Source organism: Nannospalax galili, unplaced genomic scaffold (genome assembly GCF_000622305.1).
Source record: "Nannospalax galili isolate Female #2095 unplaced genomic scaffold, S.galili_v1.0 scaffold155, whole genome shotgun sequence".
Taxonomy (NCBI): domain Eukaryota; kingdom Metazoa; phylum Chordata; class Mammalia; order Rodentia; family Spalacidae; genus Nannospalax; species Nannospalax galili.
The window spans coordinates 5,443,020-5,458,728 of NW_008339923.1; the positions used below are offsets into that span (position 1 = coordinate 5,443,020).

Below are 15,709 nucleotides of genomic sequence, written 5' to 3' on the forward strand. Positions count from 1 at the left end.
AAACCAGAAAACACTATCAAATAATGGATGCTCAATGCTCACAGATATCCATGAGAGACAATAAATTCAGTTGGTATTTTAGACTATTTAATAGAGGTATCTGTTGTACATGTGGCTTTAGTTTAACATAAACATATTTCTCTCTGGAAATATATAACCTGAGTTGGAAATGAAGTCTGAACGGAAGACATCTGAGTTTACAAACTGTTTCTCCTCAATATAATAGCAATGATTCCAACAGAGGATTCTGATAGAAGTTCAGGGCTCAGGCCCAGGACAGGAATGAGGGAAGACTCCTTGTAGGTCAAAGGCTCTGCTCAAGTCCAAGGACTGCACCAGTGGGCCCTTGATCAGCCTGAGCTTCCTCAAACACCCCTGGAACGAGGTCCGGCCACTCAGACAGTTCTGCTTGACACTGGCTGTTCCAGAAAAAAGAGAAGACAAGTACATTAGGGATAAAAATAACCTCAAGTGGGTCCTCTATCAAATCAGAATATTTTCTCCAATATGCAGCTTTAGTGAGAGGGAACATTCTTAGAAATGTTTGATATGTAATCATTTTAAGGCACAGTTGCGACTTAAAAAGTCATACAAAGATGTTCAGTATTTGTAATACATTCCTTGGGCATCTTAAATGCATAATTCTAATGTAAAATTAACACAAGAGGATGAATCATGAGTTTATTCCCTGCAATGTAGATCCTCAGCCTTAGGAGTGGTCTAAGGAGACTGTAAGACCATGGGCTTACTTGTAGCAGTCAGCGGGAGGCTATGCTAATTTTCCCAAGAATGTTTAGGTATCGTATTTGAAGTAGCTTTTCATAAATGGTGAGACTTGCCATTAAACTGTGTATCCCTCTGGCTCCCTATTCCATATTGCCTTGAGTTCAGACCTCCCCCAGTGTTGAGCCCTCCACGTGGATAAGCAGAACAGGTATTCATACATACCAGGAAAGCCACCCACATAAATGGGGTCATTAGTGTCCGCAGAGGTAGACTGAGTGTGAGGACTTTCAGCCCTAACAGCATTCCCATCCACAATCAGGACAATGCGGTGCTTGCTTTTGTGGGCTTGGACTGTGTGCCATTTCCCATCACACAGCATTCTGGTGGCTGCCGGTTCATATGTGGCTGTTATCCTACCAGCACCATTGTTGACGTGAAACAAGACCTGAACAATGTAAGTATCTTGGTGAGTTTTTGTACATTTAGGAACACTGTCCATTTGCACTTGATCTTAGCAAGAAGGCCAAGATCCATGGCACACAATTCATGTGTACAATGTTCTGAGTGGATCAATTCACAGCATCCTGCAAACCAGGAGCACCAACCATTAGAAACAAATAATGGTGATGGAAAATAAACTTCTAAAGGGCTCAGGCTCTATCCCAGTCCCCACAATTCTGAAAGGTGAACTGGTTACATTCTGTCTCATTTTCAGGGTACCGCAGGGACATTTTGGGGCACTCCTAGGCTCACTGAGGCTATGAGTTGACAGCACTTACACAGGAACATATGCAAACTTTCTTCTGACAAACCATTGATGCTCTACAACACTGGGTGGAACAACAACAAAAAACTAGAGCTTTGCAAAGGATAGAGATGTTCTGGGCTGAAGAACATCATGTTTGGTGTCATCCCAAAATTCACATGCTAAAGTTCTAACTCCCAGTATCCCTCTCCCTTCTCTGTGTGTGTGTTCTGATGCCTCCTTTTCATGAGGACACATATTAGATCAGAACCCAACTTACTGACCTAATTTTAACTTAATTACCACTTTTATTTACATTTATTAACATTCATTTGTTTATTTAGTGTGTGTGCATGTGTGTGCGGTACAGTAAGAGCGTGGAGGTCAGATGTCAGCTTGCAGGTGTCATTGCTCTCCTTCTTCCCTGTGGGTGCCAGGGATTGAATTCAGGTTGTCAGACTTTGCATCAGGTGCCTTTACCTGATGAACCACCTTGCTACCCCTTAACTGCCTCGGCGTCCAAACAAAATCACAACCAGAGAGATGCTGATGGTTAGGAGCTCAGCTTGTGAATTCTGGAGTGGCACAATGTTCCTTGGCTTCCCAGAGGAAAATTCCAGCATCTTATTCCAATAGTATAGCCATCATCCCTGGCTTCAGTGGCCTTGTGTGGCATAGCAGATACTCCCAATTCTCTCATACAGTGAGCAGTGGGAGCTGGATGGTGGCTCCAGCTGAAGAAGCAGCAGTAGGAAAGACACCTGGGAAGACTGGTTCCCAAGGTCTGAGGGCCACATACTCTGGCAACATTGAGACCCCAGGCCACTTACGGCAAGAGTCAAGCACATGGAGGCCAGACCTCACCTGCAACCACATGTGAGAAAAGAGAGGGGTTGCCCAGATGCCCTTCCTTGCATCTTGCCTGTGCAGACAAGGCCCCAAAGGGGTGAGGAGAGAGCGTGAATACAGGAGCAACTCCTGAGGACCTAGATACATAGCAGAAGAGATGAAAGCACTGGGAAGGACCGAGTTCATGTTGTTCCCAACATGAGGGACTTTGACAGGCTCATAACAGGGCAGAAAAGGTATAGGAAAAAAAAAATCACTTTTTGTTTTGGCATTAAACAAAACTTAAGTAAAGCTGCATGTGGTGGTGCATGCCTTTAATCTCAGCACTCAGAGACAGAGGCAGAGGCAGGCAGATCTCTGTGAGATCAAGGCCAGCCTGGTCTACATAGACAGTAGACCTGGGCTATAGGGAACTTTGTCTCAAACCTCATTCAATTTTATGTCGTATAGGGTTTATACTGAGTTTAATATTGTATAACTATATTAATTCAACTATGATCCTAAAAATGTACAGCCAATTTTGAAAGAGATGCATCTTTGCTCTGGAAATTGTTATTGAATATGTTATGCTGTAATGAAATGCTTCTTCTAATCATGTGGTTATTAATTTTTTTAAAAAAGTAAAAATAATAAATAAAAAAACTTGTTAAAAAAATCAAGAAAAAAAAACAAAAAAGGAGGAGAAGCATTGTGTCACTTTAAAAACTTTTACAAATGGGTTAATAAATGAACTATTTGACTACTAAAAAAAACAAAAACAAAAACACAGTATACTGGACCCATGAAGTAACATTCTACAATAAAGTGATGAACTGTTGCTAGATGTAGCCTGGATGCACTGTCAGGAAATAAGGCTGAGTGCACAAAGTAAGTATCCCAGTCTCAAGGAGAAACTTACTGCACAAACTCATTATATTACCACTTGAGAAAGAATAGTTGAGAGATGGAGACAGACCCTGCCAAGTGGGTAGGGGCAGGGAGGAGCTATGTGATACTGTGGCTATGAAGGGGCAACTTGGGAGGAGTCTTGTGATACTAGTAGAGTTACAGTGGATCTTGAGGGAGGTAATGGTTCCATTTGTGTATCACAAGCTATACACATCCACATAACTGAGACCACAAAACAAGCTCTGTGAGGGTGTCCACAGTGTGGATTCAGTGTGGTCCTCTAGGAAGCCTGGAGGGAGGATATACCTTTGTGTGACTCTGTACTGATTTGTATGTGAAGATTTTAAAATATTAGAAGACACAGAGCATGAAGTCAACATCTTCTTGCTGATAACGTTTAAACAAAAATGTCTGAATTACAGCTGAAATTTTATATATGGTTAATTTCAATATATAAAAAATTACTTTGAGGGGCTGGAGAGATGGCTCAGTGGTTAAGAGCACTGGCTGCCCTTGCAGAGGACCTGGGTTTGATTCCCAGCACCCACATGGTGGCTAACAACCATCCTAACTCCAGGTCCAGGGGATCCAACGCCCTCTTCTGATCTCAACGGGCATCCTACGACACAGGTGCACTTATATACAGGCAGACAATATGCCCATATACATAAAATAAAAATAATAAATAAAATATTTTTTAAAAATTACTTTGAAAATATTTTTAGGGCTATCTAATTTAAAAAATAGTAATGGAAACTTATGTTGTCTCCATTAATAAAGCAGATAATGAGAAATGTGTATCTAAGCATGTCTATCAATTCTTTCCTGCTCTGCCTCTGGCCTGTGGGGAGGGAGGTCCACGGAGGTGGAGCACCTACCTTGCCATCTACAATTTCTAGGCCAATGGCGTCCACTTTGGCACTACTGATCCCCAGGAGGATGCCATTCTTAGCGGAGGTACGAAATTCCAGTGTGATGTTTAAATCTGATCGGACTCTGTAGCCTTCCTTGACTGAAAGCAAAACAAAACAAAACAAAAATAAAAAAATAAGGACAATATTAGGTCACAGTGAGAATCCACAGATTGGATTGTCTGGGCAGGCTAAGCATCTAAGCATTCAGGCTTCTGGCTAAGTTCAAGACTGGGTCCCAGTTCTGCTCTGGATGTAGCTCTATACCTACCAGTGAGTCCCCTCCCTTCTAGGCTAAGCATTCTTTTTGTTTATTTTATTTATTTATTTATTTATTTTTTTGGCATTTTTGAGACAGAGTTTTCCTGTAGCCCTAGCTGTCCTGGAGCTCACTATGTAGACCAGGCTGGCCTCGAACTCACAGAGATCTGCCTGCCTCTGCCTCTCAAGTGCTGGTTTTAAAGACATGTGCCACCATGCCCCCGGCAAGTCCTTAGCATTCTTATCTCTAAGGAAATACTGCTTTTGTTGTTTTAAGATGCAGTCTTACTGTCAGGTTAGTCTATTTATAATCCTCTGGAGCCCTGGCATTACAGGTGTGTATACCTCTGTGCCTGGTCACATTTCTGTTTTCAATTCAAAGGTTTTATTAACTTGGACAGGTAGTTTGCCCTACATAGACTTTGGGGAAAGTGCAAGTGAGTCTCAGAGACTGCCCTTGTTGGACTCCAGTCCTGTGAAAGCCTCCATTAGGCCACCTGGAGAGCATATGACCTGAGCAGACTTTTACATGAACAGGCAAAAACTTAAGAACAGACCAGGACACTGAACTAAATAAGTACAACTTTAGACAGCCTTTCCTGGGTCCTATCCTGTCACCTCTAAATCCACATCATCTTAAGAGTACACGCCAAACCCCAGGACTTCTTCCAAGACTGCTGATGGCACATACCAAGAGCTGCATATCCACTTCCTTCAAAGAAAGTTCCTTCCTGGGCTACTGCATAGCACTTATCCACAGCAAAGGCAGACATCGGGCTGTCCTTGTTTAGCTGTTTGCCATTAACTGTCACTTCTCCAATGCAGGCAGGGATGCTGTGGGTGATCTAAACCAGGTGATGTGAGAGAGCAGGTGGTGATTATGACAAGAGAGTGACACATTTTTCCTGCACCTTAATTAGATTTGCATCAACATCACACATTGCAATACCATACTGGTTTTTACAATTTAATTGTTGCAATCCTTCATGTGAATGTTTTAGTGCTCTCATTTGAGTTCTTTGCTAATAACACAGAAGTGTTCCGATTGTTTTACTGAAACACTGTGCAAATCCAGAAGGTTTCTCTTATTAATGTACAAATACAAATGTACTAGACTTTTCCAGAATTGTTCTGGGAAATGGAAAAGTTCATTAACCAGAAGACTGGAAAAGCTGGAAGGCTTTAAGGAAAACCTCTAACATATGATCCATGAACATGCTTTGAAAGGCCTGTACCTTTTGGTAGCCCCAGGTTCATACAAAATCATTTAAACATAAGCATGTGGAGAATGCTTAAACACAACACAACCACAGCAAGGTAACACGGGCCCTGTGCAGAGGATACCGCTTACATTCCCAATGTTCCTGGCCCTGTACTGGACAGGAAGACCTCCAAGGTACAGCTTCCCTTCCACGTCCAGTGTGGTTCCATTTCCCACCACCGTCACTACAGGGGACTCTTGGCCATCAACAGTCATGAAGCCCTTTCTCTTAACGTACTCCGTCTTGACCTACAGCAAGATGAAAACATCCAGAATTTGTGACTTGAGAAAACTTTAACAGATGTGTGCTTGCCAGGCATGTTCTTTAGAGTTAGCTCTAAGAGCCTAAACAAAACCCAGCAGGATAGCTCTGCTGTGGCATAGTTGGTGCTGAGCCTGGTGGAGGGCAGGAAGACACAGCAGAGCTTCAGCCCTGGTTTCTAGGAAGCTGATGCCAGGATGGGTGGCTCAGTACTTTCATGCCAAGTGGGCTTTACTGCTTCTTGCCAAATCAGAAACACTTCTGGAATCTTCCATCCATTATGTTAGCAGTTGCTGTGTGTTAATTATTGGGTATCTGAGCAAGCACCTGGAGCTATTTCAGGACGCAGCAATGGGCCCCACTTCCCAGCACCTTGTATTCTCAGGGAGGAGTAAGGGAATGCCAGATACAAGGCCAGCTAGGGCTCAAAAGCATAGATGCCCTTCAGGAAAATGGAGTCAGTAGGAGGATCAGGGGAGCAAAGTTTGGACAGGTGACCACAGGCCTCCTGAAGACTTACCGTGTGCCACTTGCCATCACTGAACAGCATGGGGTGAGAGACCTTGGTTCGGCCTTTGCCAAGGTCAAACATGAAGTGCAGGCGGCCTTCATGGAGCTGGAGCGTGGCATAATCCATCTGGTTCTGGTGAGCCATGTGGTAAATGAGGCCACTGGAGGCAAAAGTTCTGATGCTCAGCTGAACCAAGAGCCTGGGGGTAGAACAGGAACTTAACACCAGGAATCAGGAAGCTTAGCTTCCAGTGTTTAAAGTCACCTCCAAGAGAGAACCCCATCACTGCTTCAGCATGAATACACTTCTGAAGAGACATGGGCTCCTTCACTTAGGCCTGCATTCACTGCACGGATGGCTACAGACTGCTGGGAACTATTCTAGGATAACAGTAAGTGGGGAAGAAGTCCTTCTTCCATGAAACCAAAGCAGGAAGACTGTTGGAGAGTGAATCCTCCATAGAGGGGCCGCCGGTGGCTGTATTAGTAGTCGGGTGGACAACTGAAAAGAAGACATTGCAGTTGAGCTCTGAAATGAAGAAAGGAAGCTGAATTGCCCGTATTGCTGAATGGGCAAGCCTTTATCTGCTTAAGGACAACTGAGGGTATGTTAGCATGTAGGGCCTAATTATAGCTGACAAGGGCAGTCTCTTCTGGGGTCCGTGTGGGAGCTGCGCCCCTTGGCTGTGGGCAAATTTGCATCCACATGAGGCACTCTCAGAAGACATAATACATTTGCCTAATCATCCGGCAATGAAGGCCTCAGAGGGACAAGTCAATGCTTACCTCTTTCTGACGGCAGACTGATTAAAAGGCAACACTAAGTGGCTACTTTGTGAGAGGCCAAACTGGTGAGCACTGGGAACATATCCTGGAGTTGGGTCCACTGCACACTGTTCCTGAAAGAAGTGCACAGAGACCCTCAGCCACTGCAGCCAGGGTCCCACTGACACATGCATGTCCTTCCATAAAGAAAATGTCTAGAAGCCACTGTGCAAGACCAGCTGCCGCCACCAGTGTGCTTTGGCTCACCTGGAGCTTTGCTTTAAACTATGCAACCCCAGCCCCCTTTCTCCTGAGACAGAAATTCGAGCTTCCATCTTTTACCTTCATCGCTCAAGTTCACTTTCCTTCAGACGGATACTAGAATTCTCCATGAACCTTCATCAGACCTAAAGGGCAAAGGCCCTGCTGTCCCTCCAAGGCTCTGGGAATGGCCCCAAGGAGGCCTATGGTCAGGGAGCAACCACAGCACAGACACCACTGAGAGATCAAAGTGCCCTTCAGGCCTCACAGGGCCTTGACTTTGTCATCTCTAAGTTCACATGGATGGGAGCAGGATGGCATGAGGGGAGCCGGGCTGGAAGGGCTCCTAGACCCAGAGTCAGACGTGGGGAGCATAGGGTAGGGCCCTGGGCAGTGTTGACTGCTCCCACCTGTGTATCACACAGAACCTCATATCAAGTGAGTTCCAGACTCAGTTTTGTGGCTTCAAGTGGGAAGACACAACTGTCTGGAACTCTCGGGGCTTGCTTAGAAGGTACTGCTCTTAGGTAACCACACCAGCCTATAAATTATTAAAGTGCACGCTGCTGAACAAGGAGATAGAGAAATCAGAAAAGAACAAAATGAAAAAGAGCAATGACCAGATTTTACTAAGTGAATGAAATCTCTCTTCTTAAGCATTGATGAGTATATACAGTGACTCATGCTAAGTGCTGATTTTCATGTTTCCCACCTAAATCTGAAGAGCTAAGGAGGCATTATGGAAACTGCCAAAAAGCTTGAGGAATGTCAACCTATTCAGGTGCTGAGTGTCTTCCCTGCACCTGAAAATGCTGAGCTGTGTTGCCTACATGTTGGCTCAGAGAAGCATCTCCACTTTGTCCCCGTGGGGGTGGTGGTGGTAGGGAGATCTCGTGAGCCATGTTCCCAGGCTCCACAGAAAAATGGCTCCCAGATATTCTACCACTGCAAGGCCCATCTGGGGGAATTGAGGGCAGGGAGACAGCACAGCTGGGAGCCTGTAGGCCAGAGAGACGGGACAGCTAGTGGACTGGAGGCTAAAGAGAGGGCACAGCTGGGGGACTGGAGACCAGAGAGAGGGGGCAGCTAGGGTTCTGGAGAGAAGGGAAAGGGCACAACTGGGGTACTTGCCCCTCCCCCTAGCTTCCTGTGGCTCCCCTGGGACTCAGTTCCCACTCTCTCTGCTCTCCATCCCTCTCTCATGTTGCCCTGGCTCCTGGGTACTTGTGACACTGTCCCTTCCCATTGCTTTCTGGCTTCAGTTCCAGCTCTCCCAGAACCTATTTCCCTGGGTCCCATGTCCACTCCCACTGACATGTGACTTTCTTCCTGACCAGACCCGGTGGATGCCATTAAATGAAGTCATGCTTACAAGACGTGCTAGCGCCGGGGGCTCTGATGGGAGTTCCCTGTGCTCTCCAGGCTTTGGCTCTTCTGCAAGCAAGCAGGAGTCCAGTTCTATTCGTTCATAGCCAATTGCATGGGTGAAGTCCAAAAGTCTACAGACAAGGAAGCATTTCAAAGTGGAAACATCATAAACCAACATAGGAGCCCAAATCATTCAATGACTGAATAACTAAACCCATTTCAAACTACTGACCTATTCTCTCAGGGTAACCAGCATGATCGTCTTTCACAATGCCTGAGTCACATGGAACACTCCATATTCCTGATTGGTTCTGCTCGAAATAACAACTCACCCCTAGCTCAGGCCCATGCTGGTGACCTGGACATTGCTGAGCTCAGAGCAGGCTCAAAGCTGCCGCCTCTTGCAGGCTGGATTGGGTTCTCTAGGTAAAGTGTCTGGTTCCTGGACAGCACTGCACATGGTATCCATTAAACCCAGATTCCCTGTTGTAAATTGTGACTGTCACCTGTCCGTCTACTCTGCAGCTCTAATAGTGTGTCCTGTGCTTACATGGAGCCCACTGGCATCACCCCAGGACACAACTCTAACCATACAGAGCTGTCTTGTTATAGAGTCCAGAGCTTCATGGCTTTACAGAGCACGAAGGTGCCTAATCTATGAAGGAATGGACAAACAGCTAACTAGTGAATGAATATAATGACTGGTCAAATAACTGACCCAAGGCTCTGACATGGTGTTGGAACCCACACTATATACCTTATTCTTGTCATGTTCAGGGACTCCTAGGAGGAAGCTTAACAGAGGACACTGTGACTACGAAAAGCTCATGTCCTTGCTCAAGGTCACAAACAGGCCAACAGCCCAACCAGGATGGAGCCAGTGTCTCTTGATACTGAGTGCATGTCTGTAGGCAGACCCTGGCCTGCAGGTTGAAGCATAGCTTCTCACCTTCAGCCCAAGGTGGATGGAGCTTGAGGGAAGAAGAATAAACAGCCCTCGGACACATAATGATAGGCTTCCTCACAGAGAATGGAGATGTCAAGTTTTTAGTTATACAGTACTTGCTTTAGGGAAAGTCATTATTGATATGAAGCTGCCAGCAATCCAGTTAGGTTCCTTGAAGGGGGAACTTGGGTCATGTGTGCACGCACACACAGAGAAAATGCATGCCTCAGTACAGCAAAACACTTGTATCAAAATCTCAGTGCCCTTTAAGTGCTTGTCTGAAGTCTATTTTCACCTCAGCTATTTATTTATTGATAAACTCATGTGGCTAGTGATCAATGATTTTTAAGAAACAAAGTATGATGGTCAGATCAGTCCACCACACTAACCCTATAGGATCTACTTGAAGAGGCTTAAATGACAAGGAGGCCAGTGTTAGAGAAAAGTCTGAAGAACTTAAGGCAATCTCCAACCAAAAAGTTAGAGGGCAGATTAGTGCTAGCACTTGTCAATAAAAATCAGAAGGTGCAGGAACAGGCTGAGAGCCAGCGACACTCACTCCATGTTGAAGACCAAATCTCTGATACAGCCGTGGAATGATGTCTTCATCTTGAGCATCGGTGTCCCTGTGTTCTCGGGAAGTCCTCCTATGAAAAGGTTGGATATGTCGATGGTCCTTCTTTCTGCTAATGGGCCCAACTTCATTTCTACAGGATTGCTCTCATCTACTTGCACAGTGATAACTCTAACAGATCAAAGGAGAAAATAAACCTTTCACAAACAATGAGACCATACCGCCATTTTAACATACAATTCTAGCAAGTTCTTTTAAAATCATAAATTTCCCTAAAGATAAATTTTAACATGACATTGCATGTGAATCTTGAAAATTAAAACCCGCAGTTAAGGGACTGGAGAGATACTGACTGCTCTTGTAGAGGACCCGGGTTCAATTCCAAGCATTCACATGGCAGCTAACAACTGCCTATAATTCCAGTCCCAGGGGATCTGACACCCTCTTCTGTCCTCCATGGGTACTGCATGACACAGGTGCACTTACATATATGCAGGCCATACTCATACACATCAAATAAAAATAATAAAATTTTTAAAACATGCATTTGAAATTTTATTACAAATCATTGAGTTTGATTGTTTTTTAGAGGCAAATATGTATGTATTAATAATACACCTCTTTACCTACCATGAAAATGTCCAGTGTCTTTAAAACAGGTGGTCTAGTTTCAGAGGGACATATCTAGGATGCTGACATAATAATATTTACTGTTGATATCCAACACTATGCACTGATACTAGCATACTGGTGCAACTGAATTAATCCACTTCATAAACAGTTTAGATTGGACTCAAGTAAAGGACAAGGTTAAGGTCCTCAATTACAAAAACCCCACAAATATATTGCTACAAAGATGAACTGACTCCCACGAAAAAATTTTGTCAAGTTCCTAGAATTACTTTGGAACAATGGGAACTATGAATGTTAGTGATGGCACACCAACTATCCCAGTCATTTAACCTTATTGAATAAGCCACGAGGCTCCTGGTAGAGAGCCTGTTCAAGGTCACCCTACCTCTGACAAGCTTTCGAGCTACATACCTCTGGTTCCTAATCAAGGAGATGGAATGCTCTTGTCCATCACTATATGAGGCGGTGGGAGCATGCAGGAGAGCCTTCCTCAGGCTGGTCCCGTCCCCAGAGTTGACATGCACTTCAATGTGGCCTTCGATCAGCATGATGGCAAAGAAGGGCTGAGAAGGATGTGGTGTCCCCAACAAAGCACATCATTAAAGGGTTCTTAACAGTGTCATCTTACATAGATAACATAGGCATATTAATGCAAGGTATGAGTTTCACCATCGGTTATGACTACTTTAGATCTGGTATATTGCTTTCTAATCTGTGTTCCTACAATTTACACTATGCTGAGCTAATCATGTCACTAATTGTGTCAAAGATTTCCATTTCTGCAAAGCCTCATACTTACTATTTACTGATGTGTGATAAACCAAAAAGTAGACAAAATTTCTTTTTGAGACGAGGTCTCACTAAGTAGCTCCTGGTTGACTTGGAACTCACTTATGTAGACTAGGCTGGACACGAACTCACAGAGATCTGCCTGTCTCTGCTTTCCTAATGAGCGTGGGCCACCATGTCTGACATAAATAATTTTTTCATCAAGGAAATTTTTAAAAACTTAAAATTTTTTTTAGTATCTTACTGTGACCATTTAATTTGATTTTCTTTTTGCCTATGGAATTGCTTTCAATATTTCTAAAAATGGCATGAAGAGCTTGAAAGGTCTAAAGATATTTAAAGTTCTTAAATTTTTTTTGTAACATTGAAAAGAAGTATAACATTTTTTAAAGCCATCTGCAAAATTGAAATGTGTTTCCCCCACGCCCTTGCTAACAGAGAGCGATACCATTCTGGTTTGCAGGCTCGGTGGGAAAACTCTGATTTGCAAGTAACTCTATCAAGATGGGTGGAAGAAAAGCATCTGGCAGGTCCTCAAAAGGTAAAACAGAATTACTACATCACCAGAAAATTCTACTTGAAGGTATAGATAGACCCATAAGAAAGGAAGGTGGGGACTTAAACATTTATACATGAACAGTCAAAGAGTAGAAATAACTCAGTTTCCTTAGCAAGCTGATAAACTGTGGTGCGTATGCAGGGAAATACCATGAGCAATAAAATGAATGGGGTCTTGCTACAAACCAGAATGTGGACGAAGCTTGCCACACTCAGTAAAGACCATAAATATCATGACGCAATACACGTGAACTATTCATAATACTTATCCATCACAGATAAAGAGAACGGCTTTCTGGTTTCCAGGGGTGGGGAAGGGAGAATGAAAAGTAACTCCTGCCTGGGCAAAGGCTGTTAATTTGGTTGACAGAAACATTTAGAACCAGATAAAGGATATGACTCCATTACTTTGCAAATGCACTAAGTGTTATTGAATGGTTCTCTTTAAAATGTTTAATTTTACACAAACTTCATTTCAACTAAAAAAGTGATTAATGAAGCCCACACAAGGAATTCAGGTCAAGGTCAGCCTTGGTTAAGTGAGCTATGCTGTATTTGGGGTCTAGAGACTGGTGTCCTGATTTTGGCTCTGACACATAACAGCTGTGTGATCCTGGGCAGGTTAATCAGACTCTCTGAGACTATGTTTTACTCAGCAGTATCCACCCTGAAGTGTGAGTTATGATAGTCACACAGCAATGTCTGCAGAGCGTCTTGAGCAGCAGAACCATTCTGTAAGTTGTATGTGCACAGGTTTTGTTTCATTAGGAGAATACTCTAATGTAATCCAGTTATAACACAGATTTGAACAGAGAATAGGGTAAAACTCTCTTGAGTGAAATGAAACTACGAAAAAATTGTCATCCTTTCTGTCTTCATCCTTTCTGTCTCTTGTGTGAAATGAAACTATGGAAAATTGTCATCCTTTCTGTCTTCTCCCATTGCAGGGCCACTGGGCCTACCACAGGCCACAGTCTTTTACATTTATAATAAAGAAAATCCCAGCTGGGTGTGGTGGCGCACGCCTTTAATCCCAGCGCTTGGGAGGCAGAGGCAGGTGGATCTCTGTGAGTTCAAGACCAGCCTGGTCTACATAGTGAATTCCAGGACAGCTGGGGCTACAGGGAGACCCTGTCTCTAAAAAAAAAAGAAAGAAAAGAAAAAAAAAAATTCCACAAAGAATGTAAGAAAAGCTGTTTTAGCCCTAGAATAAAAAGGAACAAGTGAATCTCATGGAAGGAAACGGGATGTTCCAGTGGGAGGTGCTTAGGTAGAGGTGGACAGCAAATGGCTTTTTCCCCATTGCTAGATACAGAAGATAGATTATGCAACACAGGAAATCAGTGTTTGGAATAACTTTCAGCAGTGTAACAGATTTTACTCATTAGAAGGGCACATCTATGGGTTGGAGAGCTGGCTTGGCAGTTGAGAGCACTGGCTGCTCTTGCAGAGGACCTGGGTTCAGTTTCCAGCACGCACATGGCAGCTAACAACCATCTGTAACGCCAGTTCCAGGGGATCTGACGTCCTCTTCTGGCCTCCGTGGCCATTGCATTCACGGGTGCACAAACATACATGCAGGCAAAACTTTTATAAATGTAAGATAAAAATAAGTCAGTCTTTGTAAAAAGTACATATGTAACTGCCTGGGTAAACAGCTACAGAAAACCTGCATGAGTCAGAAATTTTCTGGAAGTCATTTCTTTCTTGAGGGTCATAGCTACTCACCATGTATGCCTGAGACAGACCCTGTTTCTCCACATCCTTGCCCAAAGCAGCCAGGATGATGCCACTGCTGTTGGTGGTAATGAATGTGGCCAGAAGTTCTGACTCCGGCAATAAAGACTTGGGTGTCACCTCGATGTAGCCACCTCTCAGGAAGCTCACACTCCGGATGGGCTGGTGACAGAGGGGAGAACAGAGTGAGGGCCATCTGCCGGGGAGGGGTAGGTGCACGGTGGTACTTCCCGTCTCCTTCACATTCTCCCCCACATTCTTCCCATCTACTGGTTGAGATCTTGTCCCTTTGCTATGTGTATAAACACTGGGCTTCTAGAGAAATTTATCCCAATATTCAGGAAAACACTTCCCACCTCTAGCACACAGCCTTTTCTCACTCCATAGGAATTTCTAAGCAAATCAAAGGTGGATCTGGATATTTCCAGGTTCTTGATACAGCCCACATAGCTTCTGCTGCTGACCCCTTTCCTGTAGGGAACAACAAAGAACCACTTGTATGTTTGGTCATCAGAGACCTGAGAATTCTACACTTTCATATCATACCTTACAACTCTTGAGCGAGGTAATCCACCCACATAAATCAGATCTTTCTCTAGCCGGTTGAGGTCAGAAGAGGCTCCTGGGGTTTCTCCTTGCTTGGTCTCCTTGTCACTGGTGTCATAGGCATCAATGACAGACAGGACTCCTAGAAGGACACGGAAAGGAAGAGATAAAATCACCTTCCCTGTCCAAGTAAATGCAAACTTCTGCCAGCAGAATTCACTTACGAAGGCATTCTTGTGAATTCTGCAACTTTGACCAGTACTGCTCCGCATTATTAAAGGACTAGAGAGAAATACTCTCCACAAAAATCAACAGATCCAGAATACACATCTCTGATGATAACAGTAGGTATGTGGAAAGTAGAAAGGGGTTGATTCTTGTTTCCAATTTGGTATTTAATGAGCTATAATGAGACCACAAACAGAATTATAATATTCCCTGCCATTTCAAGCCAATGGTGGCACTTAGACTATCACTAAGGAACATAGCCATTTCTAAGTGGTGAATGGTTAAGTGATGGACTCCACTATCATCAAGATCCACCAGGAAGCTAACATAGAACAAAGACTGCGGACTTGGTAGTGTTATTTGCCTTAGAGGGCAACCAGCATCCCGGGAGTACATTCCTTGCACCTACCTTGCTTTCGGTTTCGCTGGAAGGCGATTTTGTACCAGGTTCCATTGTTATACCTTCTGTCTGTCATCAGAGTGAGTGGTCCTGAACCCAGGTCAACCATAACCTTAACCCTGCCCTGGACCAGCTCCATAGACAAAAAATCTTTCTGTAAGGAAGAGACCAAAGGATACATCTTTATTCCAAGACGTCCTTTTCCATAAAGTTAGGGATGGAGTAACCTTTTAAAGTCAAACTGGGGAAACTATGTCTGGACTCATAACTGGAGCCTGTTACATAAAAAGAAAAGTGTCCCCAGTGGCTTTCTAGAACACTACCAGGTGGTAAATGATCTGCCATCCATGTTACCACAATCCAGATTTTAATAAGAGAAACAAACTCTGCATTTTGTTAAAATGTAAACTAACAAATGTGCCAGTTCCAAAACTGAAATTTGAACACTGAGAGACAGGAAGCACTCAGCACACAAGGTTTAAAGGGGAGCA

General features: G+C 43.9%; 1 protein-coding gene across 3 annotated transcripts in view; it reads right to left on the reverse strand.

Annotated features, from left to right (window-relative positions):
• Positions 1-68: 68 nt before the first annotated feature.
• Lama1 (laminin subunit alpha 1) overlaps positions 69-15,709 on the reverse strand; it is a 150,818-nt gene continuing 135,177 nt past the window's right edge. For 2 of the 3 annotated variants that reach the window (XM_029564302.1, XM_008834653.2), the window contains exons 50-63: positions 15,228-15,372; positions 14,591-14,732; positions 14,401-14,515; positions 14,036-14,206; positions 11,372-11,523; positions 10,313-10,498; positions 8,812-8,938; positions 7,200-7,312; positions 6,424-6,613; positions 5,732-5,890; positions 5,072-5,225; positions 4,087-4,220; positions 949-1,171; positions 69-419 (exon numbers count right to left, since the gene is read on the reverse strand). In XM_029564302.1, the coding sequence (XP_029420162.1) occupies positions 259-419; positions 949-1,171; positions 4,087-4,220; positions 5,072-5,225; positions 5,732-5,890; positions 6,424-6,613; positions 7,200-7,312; positions 8,812-8,938; positions 10,313-10,498; positions 11,372-11,523; positions 14,036-14,206; positions 14,401-14,515; positions 14,591-14,732; positions 15,228-15,372 (2,172 nt within the window). In that variant the 3' untranslated portion in view covers positions 69-258. Of the gene's footprint in view, positions 420-948; positions 1,172-4,086; positions 4,221-5,071; positions 5,226-5,731; positions 5,891-6,423; positions 6,614-7,199; positions 7,313-8,811; positions 8,939-10,312; positions 10,499-11,371; positions 11,524-14,035; positions 14,207-14,400; positions 14,516-14,590; positions 14,733-15,227; positions 15,373-15,709 lie in introns of those variants that run through there. The other variant, XR_003849788.1, reaches the window with a different exon arrangement.